Here is a 23558-nt window from a genome sequence, read left to right as displayed (position 1 = left end):
AGTGAGAAACGTTGTATTTTACCCTAATAGAATATAACAATAAGTTGAGAATTGATTTTATTAGAACTCAAGATGATATATATGGAATGACTGAGAATACCTATCAAGACGAAAAAAACTAATACGAAGGTCTAAATTAGGGGTAGATTAACGAGAAACTTAAATAAACTGATTTTTGAGTGTTTACCTCGATGGATAAACGTTTAAATTATGATTTTCAACCTTGTTTTCCATGAAGTGAACTCACGATGATGCCAAAACCTAGCCTTCGAAGAAGCTCTATGTTTTTAGTGAGACAAAACATAGTTCAATTGGTCCGAGTACTCCGTAAAGAACCAAACGTATATGAACGCGTGGGGCAAAAACATGTGATTCACAATTCACACACATATCTAAACCCAACAGCAATTCCCGAGTTGATTCAATTTCAGCTCCCCTTTGCCTATAAATATATCGGATACACTTCAAGTTCCGTAGTTCAGAGTTCAGACTCACAAGCAAACCTTACTTCTTTTCATCTTAATCATCTTAGCTTTGAATTATAATTGATTTCCCCCCATCAATGGCGGCAACTAGGACTAGTGAGATGTTGGGTTCGAAATCTTTTATTTCTAATCTTTCCCATTCAACCTCGTTGTTGAAGTCACGGGAGAGAAGGGCGGTGCAAGTGAGGAAGGTGGTGACGGCTGTTGCCGTGGTTCCCATGACGACGAGGCTCATCGAGCTTGATTCCGTCAGGGCTATCCCCGAAACCCCGGTGCAGGTCACCGTGTCGGGTCGGGTAACGGTGGGGTACGATGCGAAGGAGAAGATGAAGGAGTTGATGTTTCAATGGTGGGATTCTTCTAAAACCACCATTGATGCTGAGAGAGGTGTTTCTCTTCAGCTTGTTAGCACTGATGTTGACCCAAGTAAGCATTCATTCTTGTAAAGTAAGCGTATATGTATCTGATATGTAGTGGCTAATGTGTTTGGATTAATGAACGAAGGGACGGGCAAGGCGAAGGTGAGCAAGGAAGCCATAATAGAGTGGTCCAGAGATCTGAACATAAGTGCCGACAAATTCATCACTTACAACGTTGAATTTGTGGTGGACGTAAACTTTGGGGTTCCCGGAGCTATTCTCGTCACCAACACTGATCAAAAGGAGTTGTTTTTAAAGAGCGTCACCATTGAAGATTCTCTTCATTTCGACTGTCAATCTTGGATTCAACCACAGAAGATTAAGCTTCACTCGGAGAAAAGAATCTTCTTTTCTAATCAGGTTAAACACTTCACCAATTTTCCTCACAAGAAGGTGAAATAACGGTGAAATGGCATGAACTGAGTTGCCTATTTTTTTGCAGGCATTTTTACCAAGCAAAACGCCAGTGGGAATGAGAGAGTTGAGGAAGAAAGAGTTAAGGGAACTGAGGGGCAATGGAGAGGGCGTCAGGGTTTCATCGGATCGAGTTTATGATTACGATGTTTACAATGATTTGGGACACCCTGATAAAGGAACCAAATTCGCAAGGCCTGTTTTAGGAGGAGAACGACGACCTTATCCCAGACGATGCCGTACCGGACGTCCTCCCACTGAGTCAGGTGGGTTTAACTTCGTTATGCTTTCGATAAATATTCATAGATTATAATTTATATATGAAGCAATTTAAGGTGGTTTCCATGAAAATGCACAGATCCCAAGTCGGAAGCTCGGGCAGACGAGGCCACGCCGATGTATGTACCGAGAGACGAAGCATTTGGAGACGTGAAAAGACAGACAGTGGATGCTGGAAGCTGGAAAGCGATGATGAACAATCTTTTTCCTTTACTTAAACATTCAACAGAAGGCGATGAGGCAGTTATCTCCTTCGCTGATATCAATAATCTCTACAAAGAACGTCGAAACCATTCGCATCTTAACAAGATGATCAGAGAATCGACGACCGACGCTTTCAAATTCGACCCTCCGAACATCGTCTCCAGTAAGAGCTTTTCTTCAACTGATCAGGAATATATCTTTAATCATTGAAAATAAATTAATAGATTTGGGTATGGGAATATTTGCAGGAGATGCTTCATGTTGTTTACTAGACGATGAATTTGGTCGGCTAACGCTCGCCGGAATGAATCCCTTAAGCATCGAGAGGCTCCAGGTCTTCCCGCCGGTAAGCAAACTGGAAGCCTCCGTTTATGGTCCACAAGAGTCTGCTTTGAGAGAACAACACATCATCTCTCATCTGGATGGCATGTCAGTAGAACAGGTAAAATAAAAGAAAATGACGAACTTGTTTGATTTTGCAACTTGCCATTGTTACTACGTACGAACACTTGTCAGTTTCACGAAATTAATTGGGTAAAACACACTTTAGGTCATCCAATTTTTTGAACTTTATGCAGGCAATTGAAACAAAAAAACTGTATATGTTGGACTATCACGATGCCTACCTTCCATTTCTCAACAGCATCAATGCTCACCCTGATCGAAAAGCCTACGCAACTCGAACGATTTTCTTCTTGACTCAGCTGGGAACATTGAAGCCGATAGCTATCGAGCTAAGCCTACCGCCGATGAACCCTTACACTCCTACGAAACAAGTGATTACGCCTCCGGTTGATGCCACTTCTTTCTGGCAATGGCAATTAGCTAAAGCCCATGTTTGCTCCAACGATTCCGGAGCTCATGAATTGATTCAGCATTGGTATGTAAATTCTCATCCCCATAAACATCATCAGTTTAGTAATTCCGATTTAGGGTTTTGATGAATGAGAAGTTTTTAATTATGTACAGGTTGAGGACTCATGCGTGCATGGAACCGTTTATCATAGCAGCACGACGAAACTTAAGCGTAATGCATCCGATCCACAAGCTTCTTCATCCTCACATGCGATACACTTTGGACATTAACGCCAGAGCTCGTGAGCTTCTCATCAGCGCCAACGGATTGATCGAGTCTCTCTTCTCCACTAAAGAATGTTCAATGGAGCTTACATCTTTTGCTTACAAAAACTGGCGCTTCGACATGGAAGCCCTCCCTGCAGACCTCATCCGAAGGTATATAGGGTTCTTCATTGTTCGACTCGATTTTGACCTGATATTGTTTAAACGTTTGGATCTCAAGACCAATTTCAAATTTTACTTTTGTAATGCAGAGGGATTGCAGAACCAGACCCGACCGAGCCGCATGGCATAAAATTACTAATTCAAGACTATCCATATGCCAACGATGGGTTACTTATATGGTCAGCCATTGAGAGACTGGTTAAGGACTACGTGAACTATTACTACCCAGATTCAATTAGTATTCGATCCGATCCAGAACTCAATGCATGGTACTATGAGTCCATCAACGTAGGCCATGTCGATCTCCGCCATGAGATCTGGTGGCCAAAGCTTTCGACCCCGGAGGATCTCGTCTCCATCCTAACCACCCTCATCTGGATTTCATCAGCAGAACATGCCGCTCTTAACTTCGGGCAGTACCATTACGGTGGATACGTTCCCGTACGTCCACCGTACATGCGACGACTAGTCCCGAACCAGGACGATCCGGATTACTTGAGTTTCGTATCGGACCCGGAAGGGTATTTCTTATCATCTTTGCCAAGTTTAAAAGATATGACGGTGTTAATCTCGGTACTCGAGATCTTATCCACACATTCAGCCGATGAAGAGTACTTGGGGAACAGAAAAGATCTTTCGACATGGAAAGGGAACCCACAGATCACAGAAGCATTTTACAAGTTCTCAATGGAGATGAGGGCAATTGAGAAGGAGATTGAAAAAAGAAACAGAGACCCAAAGCTAAGAAATCGATGTGGGGCTGGGGTTTCACCCTATCAGCTATTGGTGCCGTCTTCGGAACCTGGAGTTTCTTGCAGAGGAGTGCCTAATAGCATTTCAATATGAAATTTGAAGAGATTGAACGACGAATATTCATCTTTTGAAATTCTTTGTAGGGAAGTAGAAGGATTAAAGGCCATCAATTTCTTGGAGCCAACCAATACAAAAGCTACAAGGTTGAAGAATAGTTTAGTATTTGAGTTGCGCTTATCCCTGTATTTGTATCATATTCTTAAATACAACTTTATTCATAATGGAACATGTTAAAAGATTGTGATTTACAGTTTATCTTGGTATCAGTTTGGTGAAGAGTTACTAAAAAAAGTTAGGATAAAGTACATAAATAGTCCCTGAACTAAAAGGAAAGTAACGTTCCAAGTCAGATAAAACTAACGGGAGCTAACATCAGTGACCATACTGAAAACGAACTAAAAAGTCCGATGACTGTATTACAAGTTTTAAAAGCTGGGTGACCAAAATGCAAGCACCCTAAAAGTACGGGGACTATTTATGGACTTTACCCAAAAAGTCATAGCAAATATACAGATTATCGAGTTTTCATGGGTGATAATGCTTTTAATTTTTTTTATAAAATATTTTCCTTATTACATAATTAGTCCATGTTTTACATACATCATCCCACTCAATTATTGTCAACCTTTTCATACTCAATTTGTATACCCCTATTAGACCAACTCACCAAAGAGACTAAATTTAGAATACAAATCGTTTGCCCCCTTTAGTGTGTCTCTTTGTGCCCCACCAGTGATGCTTATACATGTGTACGTTTACACTCCTGCAATCTTTAAAAAAGAATCAATTTCCTTCTTTGTTTCTTTCCTCTTTCATTTCATTCTCCTCTTTGTGCACTGCTGGGCTGCATTCTTTTGCCATCTTCTCCAGCTGAATTTTTCAGTCTCAACACCCAAGAGTACGTTTCTAGTGACATATATAGACAAAGAGGAAAGAATGCCGGAAAAATAAAAGAGAACATAATATTTTTGCCCCACCAGCATCTTCTGCAGTTGCACTAACTCTTCCTACACTAAAATACTCTGATTTTTTAAAAACAAACCCTTTGTTTTCTTCTTCATCCTCTCAGTTTACAAAAGTAATAATATACCCCAAAAATAATTTATCTCAGTTTTCTTCAGTTTTCTTCTTCTTCAGCATGTTTAAGTGATTAATGGGGGGGCATAAGGAGGGACGCACAAAAGGGGCAGAGGATTTTTGTTCATAAATTTATCCCTGTACAAATAAAAATTATTGTAAATATTAACTGAAAATAAAGTTATTAAAAATCACAATAAATTGATAATATTAAAATATAATTATTTAAAAAAGTTTCCTAATACAATTAAAGGCCATTAAAATTTTAGAATGTGCATTTTTTTAGATGTTAAGATTATTGATAGTAATTAATTTATTGAAGGTAATATAATCTTAGATTGACCGTTAATTGTTGGTTTTTTTTTTGGTTTTTTTTGTTTCTCCTATAATATGGATTATGTTTTTTTTTTTTCTCGACAAGTCCTTTATTTTTGTATGAAAATGGCGGATAATTTTATTTGTTTTTGTTGCACGCCTTTTCTTTTTATTTTCATTGTTAGATTCGACGTTGTGTCTCCATATCGAGATGACATTCATCTGGTTATCTTACTGATCTATACATGTTTTGGACTCTTGAGGTAGATATTGATAGACATTTATAATCATTAAAAAGATGTCATAATTGAATCGTGGTAATTCCAGATTATCAACGAGACATCATTATCATATATATATATATATGTGTGTTAGTATTGACGGATTTTGTTCTCTACCATCGAAAATGATATCTGTTTGTATCTATAACTTATACGACCGATCAGTGACTAAACGAGATAATCACCGAGAAAGTATTGAAATCCCATGCTTATTTTAGGAAGATATCGTAAATGGGAGATGATACATTTTCTTACTCCTATCTTACACTATTTTTTACAGTATACTTCAAGTGTAATGGCAGAATGCACTTACAGGTAATTCACGGCTACAAGCTTGCGGAAATATACGAGGGGGACGATTCTTGTTGCTTAAGACTATCTGCAACATGAGCAATGACTCCGACGCCAGCGTTATGAAACCATTCGTTTTTCACCTGAAACATTATGGGGGATGTGATCGTGTGAGAAACTGAAAGGAAAAAAAAACAAATTTTCAAATCCGAAGTTTTAAGATCGAAGCGATACGTGGATGTTATTGTGCGCGAAGAAGGGCCAAAGCGCCGAATGAAAACTGACATCGACCTTTTTCCATCCCAGTTTCTGCAAACCTTGTATCATTTCCTCTGTTAATGGAAGGGGTGTGTTAATGTCTGGGGAGAATCATAATCATATTGATGCCATGCCAACAGATCTTAGTCGAAATGATTACCTTCCATGAGTTCATGATATTCCACCGTATTTTTTGAGTTTGGTGCATTCTGTGCCACAGCCTTTGCCTTGGCAGCTTCCTGAGGGAAATGAGGGCCGTCGGAAGAAACCGGTGGACAGTACTCCACATCAACAACGTGTTTGTAACCATCCAAAGATCGCAGTGGGGGCTGCCAAATCCATAAAAATGTCAGGCGTATGCATGAAACTGGGATGACTCATTTTCAGTACTTCTATTTGCCATTAAGTCGAACTTAAAGTGTTGATTGTCCTACAGGAAAGTTTACCTTGACAAGTTCTTTCTCCCTCCTAATGGAGGATGTACGCCAACCGACCATATCTATTCGAAGTCAAAGAAAGTTCCAATCGGGTGGCAGAAAACGAGTAGAAAAGCAACATATGTAGTTAAATATGGTAAAAGAAGAATGATTCAGAAGGATACGATCATAAGATACATTTGCATACAAAGTGCGAGACCTAAATGCACCAAGGGCAGATCTGCAAAATAGAAATTATAATCATTAATTCAGTCATAGAAACAGCCTAGACTTGGCTCCATGGTACCCCCACGAGTAGTGGTGGTGGTGGTGGTAGTCGGAAAAAAAAAAGCATCTTTAGTCAATGTAAAAGCTCACTTTACGTACAAAAATTTACCATCTTCACAATCAGATGCCATCTTCAAAAGCAGTGGTGGTCTGCTGGGTTTGCCATCAGTGAGAAATAGTTGCTTACCGGTTCTACCAACAACAAATGGAGCAATTGGTGCCGCAATTTTCTCTAAAAAAGAAACTCCTAAGAGAAATGGAAGCTGAGGCACTACAAAGAGTAATATCAGAAACTGCAAAAATACATATGAAAGATGATTGTAGTACAACCGAAAACTATATAAACATTTTAATCATCGAAAAACAGGATTTGAGATGCCAGAAGCATGGCAATAACATTGGAATTATTGGACACGGACATCATTTTGTAATCTAAAACATTATGAAATAAACTTAATAGCCAACAACATTGAGAATCGACCTGCTTTCTCCCTAGGACCCCAAGATGTGGTGTTGCCAAGGTAATAAAACTGACTGGCTCCAGTCCAGCAATCGTTCCTCTTCTTGAAGGGACAGAAGTTTGTAGATATCCATCTGAAGAATTGGTATCAGACTGGGTAGAACTTGAGTCACTTTCTGAGTAAAGCATAGAGATTGCATATCTTGCAAACAAGCCCCCAAGAGAATGGGCTAAAAACGAAATCTTTTTCAGGCTTTCCGTCGTCTTTACGACTTGCAGAACCTATTAAACCGAAACAAGGTGAAGGGGGTAATCAACAGTGCAGCAAACTGAAAGCCCCTTGGAAAAACTCAAAAGTTAGAGACAGAATTAACTACTCACTTCATCCGCTAAGCGCTTCCCAGCTCCATCAACCCCAGCAAAGGTTTTAGTATGGGTGTTAACTGAACTCGCTGCAAGAAATTATTAAACAAATAAGCCATAACTGATTATATTTGTACAAACAAATAACATTAGATTGAAAATATGAACAAATACCATAAATAAGAAAGTTTCTTCCAAGCCGCCTTTTCAACTCTGCCTCTGCATATGTCCAATCACTAGGGCTGCATTATGGAAATGTTTCAACCAATTCGACATCAAAATCGAATTAAAAACCATAACAAAACACATTTTAGTATCAGTTGTTGATTCAACACAGACAACACTATTACGCATACCTAGCTAAGATGCCATGAACAAGAACAAGCAGGTGATCGGGCTCATTTATTCCATTTCCAACTAGGTTGGATGCGGGAAAGTCACCTTTTGTAGTGGTACTCATTGCTTGAGCTCTAAGGCCTTGATGTTTCCAGCTACTATTTGTTCCTTTCAAAAGTTTATAACAAAATCAAGAGTCAGCTAAACTGAAAAGATAACATCAAGAACTCAAAATGGCCATTAATGCAATTTTCGCACATCCATCACCATTTAACATATTTCAATTCCCTAAATTCCTAATTAAATCTTCATTCCTCAAAAGAAGAAGAATAAATGAATGAAATTAGCTTCACTCATCTTTTACTTCGAGTTACAAGTATAATCACAATTTCAATTAAAAACAATATAACATTCCATAACTATAACCATAATCAACCATTTATAAAATTCGATCGGACAAATAACAGGAGTAAATTCAAATCTAGATCAAAATAAATTCGAACTTAGCTCACTAATAATAATACTTGAATAAATCCGAATCAAATTTACTAACGAAATCAAATCCCAATTTTCTAGGAGTAGAATCAATCAAGACTTCAAAAGAAAAGCAAATTCAAATAAAAGGACATTACCGGAAGAGAAATTCAAATTGTTGGAAGAAGAACAGGAGCACGAGGACGAAGATGAGATCGAACCGAACGGACCTGCCAAACAGTTTCTGGAGCTATAATTATTGCTGAAAATGGGAGAAAACCCACATCCTGCTTGAATCAAAGAAAAATTTGCCATGTGGTTTTTCTATTTATGTATTCTCTTAAAACACTCATCCAATACAAGCGCGAACAAGAAAGGACCCAAAAACCAAACAACTTCCCCTCGATTTGCGGTATCTGATGCTATGTCACCATCTGCACCGGAACATTCATTCGCATACGTATACTATACGTGATGATGGTGATGACGATGATATGTTAGCAGCTTATCACCATCGATGGATTTTCCATTCTATTTTTCGAAAGCAAAGTTTTTTATTTTTCAAAAAAAGTGGTGGAAAGTTGGGGGAATAATATATATGGGATTATTTAGTTATGTATATGTAATAAATATCTGGAGGATTTTTAGCCGAAACGGCGCCGTTTTTCATTTGTGTCGGAACTTGAGTGGCTGTGAGGGAGGGAGAGCGATTGGATTACCTAATTTTAGGTCACCGACCAATGGACATTTAGTGTCGTGTTGTTTTCTTCTGTCCAATGATATTGTGAGCAGTCCATGCTTGTTTCCAATCTTGGTTGATTTGCGTTTTTTTTTCTATGTTTGTTGATCGACGATTGATTGTTTTTAAAACCTATATAAAGGTCGAATTTTGTTGATTTGCGATTCTTTTAACCATATATTTAACGAAACCTGATTTGTAAATATTATTTTCTATTATTTATTATCCAAATTTAATATCACGTAATAAAAATCAATAACAATAATTTTAAAATTTAATTACGACTCAAATTAAGTAAAAATAGTTGAAATAAATAAATTAAAGTTTACAAATATTCAAGTTAAATGTAATATACTTCAACATCGTTAACTAGAATAAACAATAGTTTGGGAATTGAATTAAACAGATAGCGACCTCCAAGAAGACACGCTTCAATACTTCACCAAACAAATCCCTTATCTCCGGGTCACCAAAAAGACTCATTGCACGCTTCAATACTTCACTTGAAACAGATAACGACCTTCTGCCTGCCGTATGAAACTTAATTGGAGGAGGCTTGGGAATTGAATCAAACATTTTCAGATATATATATAACTAAACTAAACAGTAACTAATGCAGCAAACCAATCATGTTATCAATTGAGCAGTCCTCCTTAATGTTCTTCAGCAAATGATCTAATTCATAAGATTTTGATGATTAAATGATATGAAACTACGAAGGCATAAGAAGAGATAGTTTACATTGATAGTATATCCTATGTACTGAACATGTTCTTGGTAATACATCATAGCAGCAACATGGCCCAAGACCCTAATTCCTACATTCAAGAACAAAACTAGTATAGAGAGCAAAACAACCTACCAGGTTTTGCAATAACCTTCTCTTGTGGCTTCAACATTATCTGGTAAATCAAAGAATTAGAAAATCGCAACAAAAAAAAAAAGAGTTTACCATCGTAGGCACAGCCACCGCATTACAAGCGTAAGAACTAAAAAATCCATTGCTGTTGTTTAAACCTAATATTGTTGCAAACAGAGGTTCCAATACTGTTGCAGACAAAAACAAGCAATACAATTGAGGAGAAAACAACACAGCAGCAAACAAGCAATACAAGTAATGGCTCCACGCCATAAAAAAGAGAGCAGAAAACAGCACAGCAGAAAACAAGAACCGAGGACTAAAAGAGTAATTGTCTTTGAGTCTTAAGGATTGACTGGCGGCGCGATGACGGTGAGCAGCGCGTCGATTTGATGAAGATGCACTGCTGATGGAGGAACTTTAGAGAATAGAAGATGTTAAAAATAAATTAGGGTTCAGTGGATGAAAAAGATTGAGGATATATGATCCTATTGTGGCGTTTTCTTAAAAAACGCCACTAAGGTACATGACTATTAGGGTAAAGGATTGAACAATTTGTGGTTAAACATACACCAAGTACGTGTATTTCGTGTCATTTTTCCAACAAATGCCATCAAAGTACGCGTGTATATTGCGGCGTTTTCTTAAAAAAGTCACTAAAGTATTTGTTTGGGGATTGTTTTTGATATTATACTTTATTTTAATTATGAGGTAAAGTATAGAAATGATATTCGACTATAGGTCGTTGTTTTATTAAATCTTTCGACTGTTAAAAGTTATAAAATAATTTTTCCGATCTTATGATGTTGTTTTGTTGAGTCCCTCGACTATTAGAAGGTACAAAGTGGTCACTTGACTATTTATATATTTCAAACTTATCTTTTTTGTTAAAAAATTTAACGGACGTATAAGTTTAACGTTAAAAAATCATTTTTTATTAATTTAGGGTAAGTAAAAGATAATACATATTTTAAGATAACTCTGAACCATTTGACATTATACGCTCATAGCTCTGGCATTCCTGGTGCTTAAACCCGAGACCTCAACGAATAACAACAATTTTCTTTCCATCGAGGTCGCTTGGTTCGTGCAAAAAAAATCATATTTTAATTATGTCTACTGTCATCATCGTTGCTTTCAAGCATTAGCTCGATGACATAATGTTTCAAGCTCTTGCTCGACAGAATAATATAAATGGAGAGTCGATCTACAAAAAGACAAGTCAAACGAATTATTGAGATGTATGCATCACTCAAACAACTTTTTACTTAATTATTAATATTATAATATTGTTCCTTTAACCAAGCCAACAATACACACATACACACACGTGTGTGTGTATATAGTTAAGGAGTTTGAACAAACTCTTTTTACTATTTAATATATTTAATTTACAATAGCAAAAGTAAACTCCTTTTAATATTTAAATTTAAATATATATTATTTTAATTTGAAACATACAAAAGTATATAATTATATTTTAATATTCAAAATTAAAAATATAACAAATATTATTTTAAATTGATTTATTAAAAAAATAATTATCGTACTAAAATTTAAATTAAAATTATATTTTAATTTATAATGGTTAAAAAGACTATAAATTTAATATAAATATTAAGTTTATCAATTAAATTCACCTTTTATCCCACAGGTTCATCTGATTGGTCACTATATCAATAGCGTTCAGCGTGGCTAAGGCTGCCCCTAAACTGTACCCCACGACGGTTATGCTTATCTCCTCGCCCTTGTACTTGTCGACCAGCTCCCTTACATAGTTTTAGCAGCGGTAAGTAGATGCCCTTTAAATTAGACGTTAACATTATCACTGAGATATGATAGTCGTTTGAGATTCTGGGATCATATTTCATCATATGACAATCAGAAGGTTAACGTTTAACTCATAATACCGTCAATTTTTTTAATGTAAAAGGACGAGTTTGAAACATAATGAATAGTCAGGTGACCATTTTATAACTTCTAATAGTCTAGGGACTCAACAAAATAATATTCTATAATTGAATGAGCATTTTGTAACTTTTAATAGTCAATAGACTTAATAAAGAAATATCATATAGTTGGAATACCATTTATGTACTTAACTTTACAGGTAGTAGTTTAACAAATATTATAGGATAAATTATGTCAATAGTTTTATTTGTTTTCGGTCTGATCGACTTTGGTCACAAGTTTTTAATTAAGTGTGCTTGATCCCATACGTTATCGGTCTATTCGATTTAAGTCCTTCGGTTGTTAATTTACGTTAATCTATTAACAAAGTCTGAGTTAGCAATTTAAAAAATGAAAAAAAATAAACAAATCCACGTGTAAATTCAAAACAACACATGTCTTCTTTTTCTTCTTTTCTTCTTCTTATTCCTAAGTTAGCAATTAAAAATAAAAAAAAATCAAACAAATCACGTGTAAATTCAAAATTAACCCATGTCGTCTTCTTCTTCTTCTAATGTGGGTTGTTTTGATTTTACACGTGGTCTTTTTTGATTTTTTATGATTTAATTGTCAACTCATACTTCAATTAACGAATTAACAGAAATTAACAACCGAGAAACTTAAATCAGATGAATCAATAGTGTAAGGGATTAAGTGTGCTTAATTAGAAAAAAGGTGACCAAAGTTGATCATACCGAAAACAAAGTAAATTATTAGTATAGTTTACCCAATATTATATGTACCGGTTCAGGTAGTTAAAAAATTTAGGCATGATTTGGCTTTTTTTAGAAAGGTTTTTGTAACATTAGTAACGAAATTAACTACTCCTTTTCCCATTTTGTAGGTTTTCCCATTTGAAGCACTGCATTTCGTCTTCTACGTACATTACTGCAATTTGTGGCACAACACCCATCGAAAATGGCGAAGGAGTTCTTTCACATTGCAATGTATCCATGGTTGGCCCTTGGTCACATTACTCCCTTCGTTCACATGGCTAACAAGCTAGCAGAACGAGGCCACAGAGTTTCCTTCTTCTTGCCCGCCGGAACATTGAGCAAGGTCGAGCCTTTCAATCTCCACCCAGATCTCATAGCCTTTGTTCCGGTCATCATCCCGCACGTCCAGGGTTTGCCTCTCGGCGCCGAAACAACGAACGATGTTCCTTTCCCTTTGCATCCACTCCTTATCACGGCCATGGATCTCACAGAACCGGATATCGAAGCTTCTTTACGTGATCTCAAACCCCATTTCGTTTTCTTCGATTTCGCTTGCTGGTTGCCGGCATTGACTCGCAGGCTAGGGATCAAGTCCCTGGTTTATTGCATCATTAGCTCCGCCACAATTGGCTACCTTCTTACCCCTGCAAGAAAGATTGTCGAGAGAGGCTTAACCGGATCCGATCTCCTCGAGCCACCCGAAGGTTTCCCTCCTTCACGTATCAAACTATACGCTCATGAAGCTCGAGCTTTAGCTGTTGTCACGACGATGGCTTACGGGAGTGGTTTTACATTCGTCGGGCGTCAGCAGAGATCCTTAAGTGAATGTGATGTTCTCGGTTTCAAGACATGCAAGGAGATCGAAGGGCCTTATTGTGAATACCTCGGAAACCAATTCGGAAAGCATGTGCTTTACGCCGGTCCGGTCGTGCCGGAACCGCCGAAGATGGCGTTGGAAGAACGATGGGAAATGCTGCTAAACAAGTTCGAAGCCAAGACCGTGATATTTTGTGCCTTCGGGAGTGAATGTGTTCTAAAAATGGACCAGTTCCAAGAACTGGTTTTAGGCCTGGAGCTATCAGGTTTACCATTTCTGGTTGCCCTGAAACCACCGATGGGGGCCGAAACCATCGAGTCAGCCTTGCCGGAAGGATTCAAAGAAAGGGTAAAAGGAAGAGGGTTCGTCCATGGAGGCTGGGTGCCACAACAGCTGATCTTAAACCACCCTTCCGTGGGGTGTTTCGTGACCCACTGTGGATCTGGCTCTTTAGCAGAGGCTATGGTGAAAGACTGTCAACTGGTGCTGCTACCCCATGTCGGGGATCAGATAATCAACGCGAGATTGATGGCCGGAGACTTGAGAATCGGAGTAGAGGTGGAGAAAGGTGAAGAAGATGGACTGTTTACAAAAGACAGTGTTTGCAAGGCAGTGAAAGCTGTAATGGACAATGAGAGTGAGTTGGCGAAAGAGACCAGGGCTAACCATGCTAAATGGAAAGAGTTCCTTTTAGCACCGGGGCTTGAAAGGTCTTACATGAATGATTTTGTCATGCAATTGCACACCTTGGTGTAAGCTTCCTTTTATTTTCATGAAATAACAAAAATAAACTATTCCTTCCATAAAGTCTATCTTGAATCTGTATTTTTTAAGGTACATTATGAGTTTAGTACCTAAACTATCAGTTTTGACGTTTTAGTACTTAAACTTATATTTTTTTCAAGCATATCTAACGTTTAGTTTTTGTTTCATTTTAGTAACATCTTAAAAACTGAACGTTAATTAGGTACTTAAATAGACCAAAACTGATTGTTTAGGTACTAAACGGGTTAAGTTTTTAACAACGGGTACTAAAATGAAACAAAACTAAACGTTAAATATGATTTAAAAAACAAAAGTTTAAGTACTAAAATGTGACAAAACTGGTAATTTAGATTCTAAACACGGAATTTACTAAATTTTAAAATTAATTTTATAAAATTAGATTGACTTGAAATCGTCATGTCCGACTATTTTTACTCACCCTAAATATATACAACTACAACCGTAATATCTTAAAAGTTTCAATATATCTAATTTTGATCGATATTATATTTAATTATTATTGGATATTGATTATCAAAATTATTATTATATTAAAAATAATAATAGGATTAAATTGAGTCAAGATAATAATCTTTTGGAGAAAAGGATGTTGAATTTAATTTTAGACTAAATCATAAAATTTGAAAGTTATTTACATATAACGGCGTTTCTAGAAAAAAAAAGGCTACAAAATTGTAAAATTCCTAGCATTTTTGAAAAAACGCTGTTACAAACACTTGCTTTAGTGGTTTTTTGGGAAAACGCCGCAATATACGCGTATTTTGGTGGTATTTGTTCAAATGCCACAAATTGTTAATCATTTACCCAAATAGTAATGTACCTTAATGGCGTTTTTTAGGAAAACGCCGCAATAGAATCATATATCCTCAATCTTTCTCATCCTCTAAACCCTAATTTCTTTTTAGTATCTTCTATTCTCTAAAGTTCCTCCATCGGCAGTGCATCTTCATCAAATTGACGCACTGCTCACCGTCGTCGCGTCGTCAGTGACCACTGTTGCGCTGCCAGTCAATCCTTAAGACTAAAAAACAATTACTCTTTTAGTCCTCGGTTATTGTTTTCTGCTCCATTTTTTATGGCGTGGAGCCATTACTTGTATGGCTTGTTTGCTGCTGTGTTGTTTTCTCCTCAATTGTATTGCTTGTTTTTGTCTGCAACAGTATTGGAACCTCTGTTTGCAACAATATTATGTTTAGACTACTCTTCCATACTCAGCACCATTACTTGTTTTTCTATAAAATTTAATATAATTTTACACTGTCCGATTGAGGATTCACATTAAGCAAAGGATTTTATTGGCCAAGATTAGAATTAGTTAATCTCAACGATCCTTGTTTATTGATATTTGACATTCATCTTGTAGTTTTGTATTACCGAGCTTTCCAAAGCTCACTCTGTTACTTGTTATTTAAGGTTAAAAAGAATCAGTCCTACTCAGTTATCGACATCAGTAATTGAGTTCCTCCGGTGTTGCTTGGGAGTACGATACATATGTAATTAGGGGGAATGTATGACGTATTTGTTTTCATATTGAGTTTGAAACTTTTATGATGGGAGGTATGAAGAAATTATATTTTACGATTTGAATGATTTCTGCATTTTTATTTTTATTTATAAAGTTTTGCGTTTTTATATGATTTAGTAAAAAATTTAAATTTTTTTGTTATTTTATTGTGGGTCGCTCTAGTGGCCCCAATGTGACACCTCAGATCGGATCGGATCTCCCGTATAGGTCTGGGAGTGTTACAAACTTTTATTAAGAACTATTCATTATCTAAATTATAAATACTTAAATTGTTTTTATTGTATAATTATTTTAAATAAATTTGATTAATTTTAAATATATATATATATTATTTGAAGAAGAAAAATCATTTAAAAGAACATAATGAAATGTGTGCTCAAAAATTGGTATCATTAATTTATAAATCAATCAAACAACTTATCAATAAATAATACTTCTAAAATTTAAACTTATAGAAAATACTTTATTTTTAATATGCCATATAATATATTTTGAGAAAATATATACAACTGACAAAACTAATTTATTTTTAAGTGTAAACTATATATTTAGTACCTTAACTATTAGTTTTGGTTCGTTTTAGTGTCTATACTTTTAATTTTTTCAAAATCATATATAACATTTTGTTTTTGTTTCATTTTAGTACATTGCTATTAAAATTTTAATGTGTTCAGTACCTAAACTATCAATTTTAGTTCATTTTAGTACCTAAACTTTTAATTTTATTCAAAATTTAACGTTAAATTTTGAACTAAAATAAAACAAAAACTCAACTTTAGGTATAGTTTTGAAAAAAGTTGAAAGTTTAGGTACTACAACAAATCAAAACTAATAGTTTAGGTACTAAACACGTAGTTTTCCCTTATTTTTAAAGTATATTTATAATGTATGGTAAATAAATTTAAAATCAAAACGTAAAACAACTTGCATTTATATTTAATTTATCATACTTGGATGTAAACAAGAGGGAAAAAAGTCAAAGAAGTGTGTTTAATTTTGATTAAGTATTAGTGTTTTCAAATCGAAAATATAAAAGGATTTGTGTTTTAGCCTAATCCAAACCACAATTTCAATCGGCTAAATACATGTTGACGTTCATTTGTGTGTGCATTCAAGGGCATAAAAGAATCTCAAAAGATGAAGCATCTTGAAGAATTCATTCATCCGTGTAATTAAGACGAGCAACATCCGGCTCCTTTCGCTGTCGATGCGTCCTCTTTAGATCCGACATTGATCGTTCGACCTTTGGGTAAAGCTGTCGGATCATCTCCGATATCGAGAGCTTTCCTGCTCACGACGCGGTAGATCTGAGCCAACACTTCAGTGAAAGCGTTCTCGACATTCAGAGCCTCGAGTGCAGATGTTTCCATGAAAAAGGTGTTCTCTCTTTCCGCAAAAGCTTTGGCGGCGTCGACTTCAACGGCTTGCAAATGACGCAGGTCAGCCTTGTTCCCGACCAGCATAATCACGATGTTCGGATCGGTGTGGTCTCGGAGTTCCTTGAGCCACCTCTGTACATTCTCGAACGTAACGCGGCGGGTAACATCGTAAACCAGTAGAGCTCCGACCGCGCCTCGATAATATGCACTTGTAATTGCGCGATATCTTTGGAAAAACAGGGTAAGCATAGGGATGTTAGAACAACATTTTGAAAATTTCATGTTCTTGAAACAAATTCAGTAGAAAAATGACATTTCCAAGATAAAATGTACCCTAAATTGTCAAACCTAAAAGTTCCAATTTTTTTCTTCAAATTGCACCCTAATGTAGATATAATTACGACTTATATCCTTCTATTATGCTGAAATTTTAGATTTAATTTCTCTATTTTAATTTGACATAATTCGACCCCTATGTAATGTTACTCAGGAATCAGGGTATCCCTTGCCATAAGTTTCATGCATACGATCACTGAAATCAAAATCTACACAATCGATAATGAATCCCTTACCATAAAACGTAGATCTAGGCATGTAAACAAATACGAACCGTTCGTAATTTGTTCGGCATGAAGTTCTTTTACGTTCATTTATTTAATAAAAGAACGAACATGAATAAGATTTTACGTTCGTTTAATTAAATGAACGAATATGAACAAAGGGTTATTTCGTGAATGTTCGATATTTCGTTCGTTTATGTTCGTTCTTTTATATTCAGTCTAATCTTCATACCCGTTTGAAATAGTAAGACCTAATACATTAAACTCGTTAATATTTTAAAATACAATTAATTTTAAACCCAATTAAAAAAAATACTCAAATTAATTAAAGAAAACAAAAGTTCTAAAATTATTTGGAAAGAAAAAAAACTCTTCTCAAATATGAAGTCAGTTAATTTTATGTTTGTTCGTTTATGTTTATTTGTGTTCGTTTATCATTTTAAGAAACGAACATGAATAAACTAAACTTTTTAATGAATGATCACGAACAAGAAATTTTATTCGTTTAATTATTCATGTTCATTCCTTTGTTAGATTAAAGTTAAACAAACGAACATGAATATACTATCGTTCGTGTTCATTCGGTTGGTTTACATGCTACCTAGATCAAAACAACAAACAAAATGATTTACCTTTCTTGTCCAGCAGTGTCCCAAATCTGAGCTTTAACGACCTTATCATCGACATGAATGCTCCGAGTTGCGAACTCGACGCCGATAGTCGACTTCGATTCAGCGCTGAACTCGTTCTTCGTAAATCTAGACAAAAGGTTGGATTTCCCAACGCCGGAATCACCGATCAAGACGACCTTAAACAAGTAATCATAATCATCGTCGGCCCTATAAGCTCCCATTTCTCTTCCTAAACGTTGCTTTTCTTCTCTTCTCGTCGATTGGCGTCGACAAAATTTTCAGAAAACGAAGAACAAAAAAGAAACCCAATGTTGTTTGGGTATCTTGATTGCTATGGTTAACATTTTCTCATCCTTTCCTTTGGTTGATTTTGATTCTGGGTTCGGGGTGAAGAAGAAACAAAAATAGGTAAAACGTTTAGCAAATGACTATGATTAACCAAAACTAACCTCTTTTCACGATATTCTGGAAACAACTTTGTGTGGGCAACAATTACTTTGATTTAACCCTCTAATATATTGAATGGTTCTTGTGTATTGAGATATAGTAAATTATAAATTAGGATGATTATAATTAGTGGTACAAATACTTTTGTCAAGATAAAATTTAGTTTATATTTCATTTAGGTTCGTACACATTATCATTTAATAATATCTTAAAATATTGCTGACCAAAACGATTACTTTAACATAGTTCAATGACCATTTATGTAGTTGGCCCTAAATAATTAAGAGAGAATAAGTTGGTATTGCGTCTTCCATAAGAATGCGAAAGTCAAAGATTGACATCAGATAAACGATGGCGAGGACGCCATTGGAATGCTCCTTGTACAACAAGCAACGATTTGCAGTATATCTTCAACTCCTGGCATTACCATTTCAAATTCAAGCCAAATTTGAAGCTCTGAAGCCCAGATTGAGAAGAGGACGATGCAATGACTTTGGAGGAAGACGATATGGTTTTGGTCCCTGCTGGGTTGCTCAGCATGCTTGGTTACCGTCTGTTCCTCTTGTACAGGTACTTGAATTGTCCTCACACCACCGTCATTGGGTTCCAAAACCACGATAAAGAAGCTTGGGTTGAAGGAGTTTTGCAGGTAAAGCCTCCTAAAGTTTAGTTTTTGTTCCATTTTAATACATTTATTCAAAATTTACTGATAAGTTTTGAAAAAAATCAAAAGTTTATGTACTAAAATGGACCAAAACTTATAATTTAAATACTAAACGCGTTAAGTTTTTAACAGTGGGTACTAAAATGAAACAAAAACTAAATGTTATGTATGATTTCAAAATAAATTAAAAATTTAAATACTAAACAAACCAAAACGGACACTTTAGTTACTAAATACGTAGTTTACCCTTTATTTATTTTTCCTAATAGAGTATCCAATGGATCACATTAGGTCTTCGATTATATCTAGAATTGAATTAGGTCGGAGTTTTAAATAGAGATAAATTTGGTGTCTATCAACTATTAGTCGTTTTAGTGTGATGAGTTAATAGATTTATTACGTAAAAGTTAAAGGTTAAAATCATGATGTTGTGTACATAAAAAACTAAATCGGGAGGGTTCGCTCCGTAATATGGCTTATGCAATATTTAATCTAAATAAGTTGATCAATGTATTAAATATCGGTGATGTTTAAAAAATTGGCGTACCTGTTTTTAAGGCTTTTAAATATAAAATGACCAATGACTTGATAAATTTGATCAAATTGATCCTTTTACTTTTTTATAACAACTAATTAAGCTTAAGGGCTAATCTAAAAAAAAGGTTCGAGGATCTTTCGACCAAACTTATCAAGCTTGGGAGTTAAATTAACTCTGAAAAAGTTCAAAGATCAATTTAATAAAACTTATCAAATTCACCGATTAATTTGACAAAAAGGGTAGGGACCAATTTGAACAAACTTGTCAAGTTTAAAAGTCATATTGTTTAAGCTTTTTTGAGAAAAGTTTTAAGTATTTTTTTTGTTTAAACATATGATGACGTTTTAAAAAGCGCCTCATTTTCTTTTCGAATTAACAAAAAAAAAAGTTGGCATCTAGACTGATCGAAAGTAGATTTTGAGAAGTAGAGGACTAACAATTATTAAACTACAGTAGAGAGATCAAATTCACTAAAAGAGCATAGTACAGGGACCATTTACAGAATTCGACTTTTTTTTAGTTTGCAGGCTGATATAAAAGACGTCAGCAACGCTTTAACAGTCATTGGGTCAAACACCTCGGCTGCAACTTTTCTATGCTCAGTTTGCCTAACTCTCTGGTCGGAGCCTGTCTCGGAAATTCCTCGAACAACATCTTCCGAATCACCCTAATCTATGGCGATACGAGGCAATCCACAATGAGGATCAAATTCATCTGCCTCCTAACCTGCTTCTTCCTTGCATTTTGTTGCTCCGTTCAATCGGCAAGGAACTTCCCTCATGCAAATTACCAAATAACCACGCCGAACTGTGAGGTATCGGTGGAAGCCGTGAAATTAGCAGTTATCGGAGGAGGTGATTGTTGGTCACTTGGGCTCCGATCACTTTATTTTGCTCTTGTTTTTCTTCTCTGGTTCTTTGGGCCAATCCCGATGTTTGTTTCTTGGATAATAATGGTGTCCATCCTCTATTATCTCGACACCAACACCAAGCCATTGCATCCCCAATTATTTTTAGTTTTATGAATTTAGTCCCTAATCTTGCCTAATCAGAATCCATTTATTACAATTGTTAGTAAATTACGGTTAAATTTGAATACATAACATTTTAATATTCAGCATCTGGATTTTAAAATGAAATTTCTATTTATAATAAATATTCAAAATTTACAAAAGTCAAATAAAAGTGTTATTTATTGAAGCAATCAACAACTAGTTTAGTGAGATGTGATGCTAAATTCTTTAAGAAAAGACTAAAATTTCAAATCATAATATTACAAATACAGAAAAACTGGTTGGAAAATACACTCCCTTGGATTAATAAACTAATAGGTAAAAATAAATTAAAAATATTATAAAATGAATTTTAGTTTTTTTAAAAGGAATCGGGCTTTAATTTTCAATTTAGGGACTAAATTAAAATCTGTAAAACGTACAAGGATCGAAAGCATAAATAAACGTCAAAAATAATAAAGTTGAAGCTCAGGGAAAAGGAAATTGTTAATTAATAAAGTTTGATTTTAATTTTAATACATCCCTTTTGAAATATCCCACCGCTAACACATTGTTTTAACATCTGACACCCAAAATTGAGAATATACACCTTAATGATTTCGTCCAAAATGGAGGTATTTTGAAATACCTCATATTAGAGGGTCAAAGAAAGAGTTAAGAAAGCAAAGTACGGAAGCTCGAACCCTGACGAGGCAAATTTAGATTGCAAATCTTGAACCACCAAGCCATACGAGCAACCGTGGGCTGTTTCTTTAATAATGGCCTAATATTTCAAATGGAATGATCAGTTTATTTAATAATCTTAGCCCTGATAACCCCACGAGCAAGGCTATGAACCAAGTTATATATGGTTGGTGGTCATCGACGGATGTGGCCCTCTAATTCTGGAAGCCAAACCCTACCGTCTGGCGTCTGCCCTGTATGCATCCATCCGACCACATCAAAAATGTTACTCCCACAACTTTTATCGAGAAACTTGTTTATTCGTACAAGAAGCAATGAAACCTTCCCACTGATTTCTCATAGGGAGCCAAAGTCTGTAGAAAAGATGTTAATGCAGATACCGGCCATGAATGCGAATATCAGAATCAAACAACTGCTCTAAACTGATCCGAAGTTTGCATCCTGAGATAGTTTCTTACTTGCCGATAAATCGAGAACATCTCGAGATATGAACATATACCAGTTGGGTTGATCAGTCAACTTCATTTCACCACTGAAATAAAACCCTAATGTGAAAGTCATGCAGCATGTATGGACATTTAACAAACTTGCAAGAACTGATAAAACAATGAACTAAAAACCTCAATAATAGAAGGATTTTACTATCAACACTTAAACAGTCGGAAGAGATTCGTTCACGAGTTCATAACTAAACCATTAGATGTAAGTACAATGCATAAAAGACCGGCAATCAGCAAGATTTGTATACCAAATCCGAAACTTTCGCAATGAAAATTTGTCCCAACGCAGCATTGCAGCGACATTACCAAGATGAAAGAATCATTATTTAGGCCAACATCATGAAAACTCATTCAGGATCCAGTCGCGGTAGTCCATGAAGTCTCTTATCATTCTTCGACGACGTTTACCAATTCATACCCGATGAGGGATAGATTGTTATCTTCTTTGACAACAAAGTTAGCCGGATCAGTGACCTCGATACGTCCCCATCTGTCGACAGCCAACCTCATGGAACCCTTAAACATATCGATCTTTGCATTACGAAGAATTACAGTAGTACCAGGCTTCATCAACTCAACTGCAGAATGATTCAAGCATGATTATCATCAAACTGAAAGGACAGTTCAAATCTCTCTCTCTCAATAATCTCTGTAAGCAAAACAAAATCGAAAACCCGATTCGAAACGTTGTCAATGAGTGTCGGCTTTAACATATAGAATGATTCATTTCATGTAATCAAAACCACTCATCACAACACTTAAAAGAAAGATCCTAGAGTATATCAAAATCATACACAAGACTAAACAAAAACAAAGCTAGCGTAAAATCCATCAAAAAAGAAAACCAAAGGGAAACATCAAAGCTTTTGGTATCAATGACAAGAACAAGATCCACCCTTTTTTAGTCGAATTAAGATCAGATGGGTAACGGATACGAATTCCATAAGAAAAATCAAAAAGGGTATTCAGAAATGGACCTTGATCGTTACGAGCAGTGAAGAGGATAGTCTCGTCTCCAACAAGGCACTCGGCGATTCGGTTCTGTCGGAGATGTGGAGAAGCGGCTCGACGCTTTTGAAGGACGGTGTTAGAAGACAAAACCTTGGCGATTAAGGTATAGCCATTGGTCCCTGGCTTCAACTGGTCCACCTTCACAAAAACCGGCTTTTTCTTCTCTGTCGATTTGTTCTGTTGCTGATGCTTTTGTTGTCCTGTCGTCGCCATTGATTTCGATGGTGTAAGCTCTTTTTTTCTGAGATATCTGTCTTTTCTTTTTCTCTCGATTTGTTAGACATCAATTGTTATAATTTGGGTTAATTTCGGTAGACGTCCCCA

The 23558-nt window shown here is 35.8% G+C and overlaps 5 protein-coding genes across 9 annotated transcripts; 2 read left to right on the top strand and 3 right to left on the bottom strand.

Annotated features, from left to right (window-relative positions):
- Positions 1–496: 496 nt before the first annotated feature.
- Positions 497–4030, top strand: LOC120151271 (linoleate 13S-lipoxygenase 3-1, chloroplastic-like). The gene is made up of 8 exons (XM_039163781.1): positions 497–911; positions 990–1264; positions 1347–1584; positions 1677–1964; positions 2050–2243; positions 2380–2681; positions 2771–3034; positions 3133–4030. Exons 1-8 carry the CDS (start codon positions 563–565, stop codon positions 3887–3889), a joined length of 2667 nt encoding a protein of 888 aa, XP_039019712.1. The 5' UTR covers positions 497–562; the 3' UTR covers positions 3890–4030.
- Positions 4031–4419: 389 nt separating this feature from the next.
- On the bottom strand, positions 4420–8981 carry LOC120151275 (putative lipase YDL109C). Of its 5 annotated transcripts, none has more exons than XM_039163785.1 (12): positions 8574–8972; positions 7962–8109; positions 7780–7847; positions 7624–7694; positions 7264–7524; positions 6882–7045; positions 6680–6735; positions 6525–6577; positions 6239–6407; positions 6055–6152; positions 5843–5963; positions 4420–5071 (listed from the first exon to the last, which is right to left on the bottom strand). In XM_039163785.1, exons 1-11 carry the CDS (start codon positions 8728–8730, stop codon positions 5856–5858), a joined length of 1353 nt encoding a protein of 450 aa, XP_039019716.1. In that variant the 5' UTR covers positions 8731–8972; the 3' UTR covers positions 4420–5071; positions 5843–5855. The 5 variants fall into 5 exon arrangements, 4 of the variants coding, with proteins under 4 accessions (XP_039019716.1, XP_039019717.1, XP_039019715.1 ...); XM_039163786.1 differs by having other exon boundaries at positions 4420–4762; XM_039163784.1 differs by lacking the exon at positions 4420–5071 and having other exon boundaries at positions 5708–5963.
- A 3900-nt stretch (positions 8982–12881) lies between these two features.
- LOC120151274 (cyanidin 3-O-galactoside 2''-O-xylosyltransferase FGGT1-like) lies at positions 12882–14263 on the top strand. The gene has a single exon (XM_039163783.1). It carries the CDS (start codon positions 12882–12884, stop codon positions 14250–14252), a length of 1371 nt encoding a protein of 456 aa, XP_039019714.1. The 3' UTR covers positions 14253–14263.
- A 2573-nt stretch (positions 14264–16836) lies between these two features.
- LOC120151240 (ras-related protein RABA1f-like) lies at positions 16837–18754 on the bottom strand. The gene is made up of 2 exons (XM_039163753.1): positions 18379–18754; positions 16837–17412 (listed from the first exon to the last, which is right to left on the bottom strand). Exons 1-2 carry the CDS (start codon positions 18597–18599, stop codon positions 16980–16982), a joined length of 654 nt encoding a protein of 217 aa, XP_039019684.1. The 5' UTR covers positions 18600–18754; the 3' UTR covers positions 16837–16979.
- A 3680-nt stretch (positions 18755–22434) lies between these two features.
- LOC120151247 (uncharacterized protein At4g28440-like) lies at positions 22435–23493 on the bottom strand. Its single transcript, XM_039163764.1, has 2 exons — positions 23201–23493; positions 22435–22801 (listed from the first exon to the last, which is right to left on the bottom strand). The coding sequence occupies exons 1-2, from the start codon at positions 23445–23447 to the stop codon at positions 22611–22613; spliced, it is 438 nt and encodes a 145-aa protein (XP_039019695.1). The 5' UTR covers positions 23448–23493; the 3' UTR covers positions 22435–22610.
- Between the last annotated feature and the right edge of the window lie 65 nt (positions 23494–23558).

Source organism: Hibiscus syriacus, unplaced genomic scaffold (genome assembly GCF_006381635.1).
Source record: "Hibiscus syriacus cultivar Baekdansim isolate YM2019G1 unplaced genomic scaffold, ASM638163v2 tig00111036_pilon, whole genome shotgun sequence".
NCBI classification, from domain to species: domain Eukaryota; kingdom Viridiplantae; phylum Streptophyta; class Magnoliopsida; order Malvales; family Malvaceae; genus Hibiscus; species Hibiscus syriacus.
This window is presented reverse-complemented; position numbering and strand designations above follow the sequence as displayed.

What these genes read in the sequence shown, in the direction of transcription:
- LOC120151271 (XM_039163781.1), top strand. Translation starts at nt 563, where the DNA reads ATGGCGGCAACTAGGACTAGTGAGATGTTGGGTTCGAAATCTTTTATT. An exon ending in CCCTCCGAACATCGTCTCCA is followed by an intron (nt 1,965 to 2,049) that starts GTAAGAGCTTTT and finishes GAATATTTGCAG; the next exon opens with GAGATGCTTCATGTTGTTTA. An exon ending in CCTGCAGACCTCATCCGAAG is followed by an intron (nt 3,035 to 3,132) that starts GTATATAGGGTT and finishes TTTGTAATGCAG; the next exon opens with AGGGATTGCAGAACCAGACC.
- LOC120151275 (XM_039163785.1), bottom strand. Translation starts at nt 8,730, where the DNA reads ATGGCAAATTTTTCTTTGATTCAAGCAGGATGTGGGTTTTCTCCCATT. An exon ending in GTTCATGGCATCTTAGCTAG is followed by an intron (nt 7,848 to 7,961) that starts GTATGCGTAATA and finishes TCCATAATGCAG; the next exon opens with CCCTAGTGATTGGACATATG. An exon ending in TGCAAATGTATCTTATGATC is followed by an intron (nt 6,578 to 6,679) that starts GTATCCTTCTGA and finishes GACTTCGAATAG; the next exon opens with ATATGGTCGGTTGGCGTACA.
- LOC120151274 (XM_039163783.1), top strand. Translation starts at nt 12,882, where the DNA reads ATGGCGAAGGAGTTCTTTCACATTGCAATGTATCCATGGTTGGCCCTT.
- LOC120151240 (XM_039163753.1), bottom strand. Translation starts at nt 18,599, where the DNA reads ATGGGAGCTTATAGGGCCGACGATGATTATGATTACTTGTTTAAGGTC. An exon ending in GACACTGCTGGACAAGAAAG is followed by an intron (nt 17,413 to 18,378) that starts GTAAATCATTTT and finishes GTTTTTCCAAAG; the next exon opens with ATATCGCGCAATTACAAGTG.
- LOC120151247 (XM_039163764.1), bottom strand. Translation starts at nt 23,447, where the DNA reads ATGGCGACGACAGGACAACAAAAGCATCAGCAACAGAACAAATCGACA. An exon ending in CACTGCTCGTAACGATCAAG is followed by an intron (nt 22,802 to 23,200) that starts GTCCATTTCTGA and finishes ATCATTCTGCAG; the next exon opens with TTGAGTTGATGAAGCCTGGT.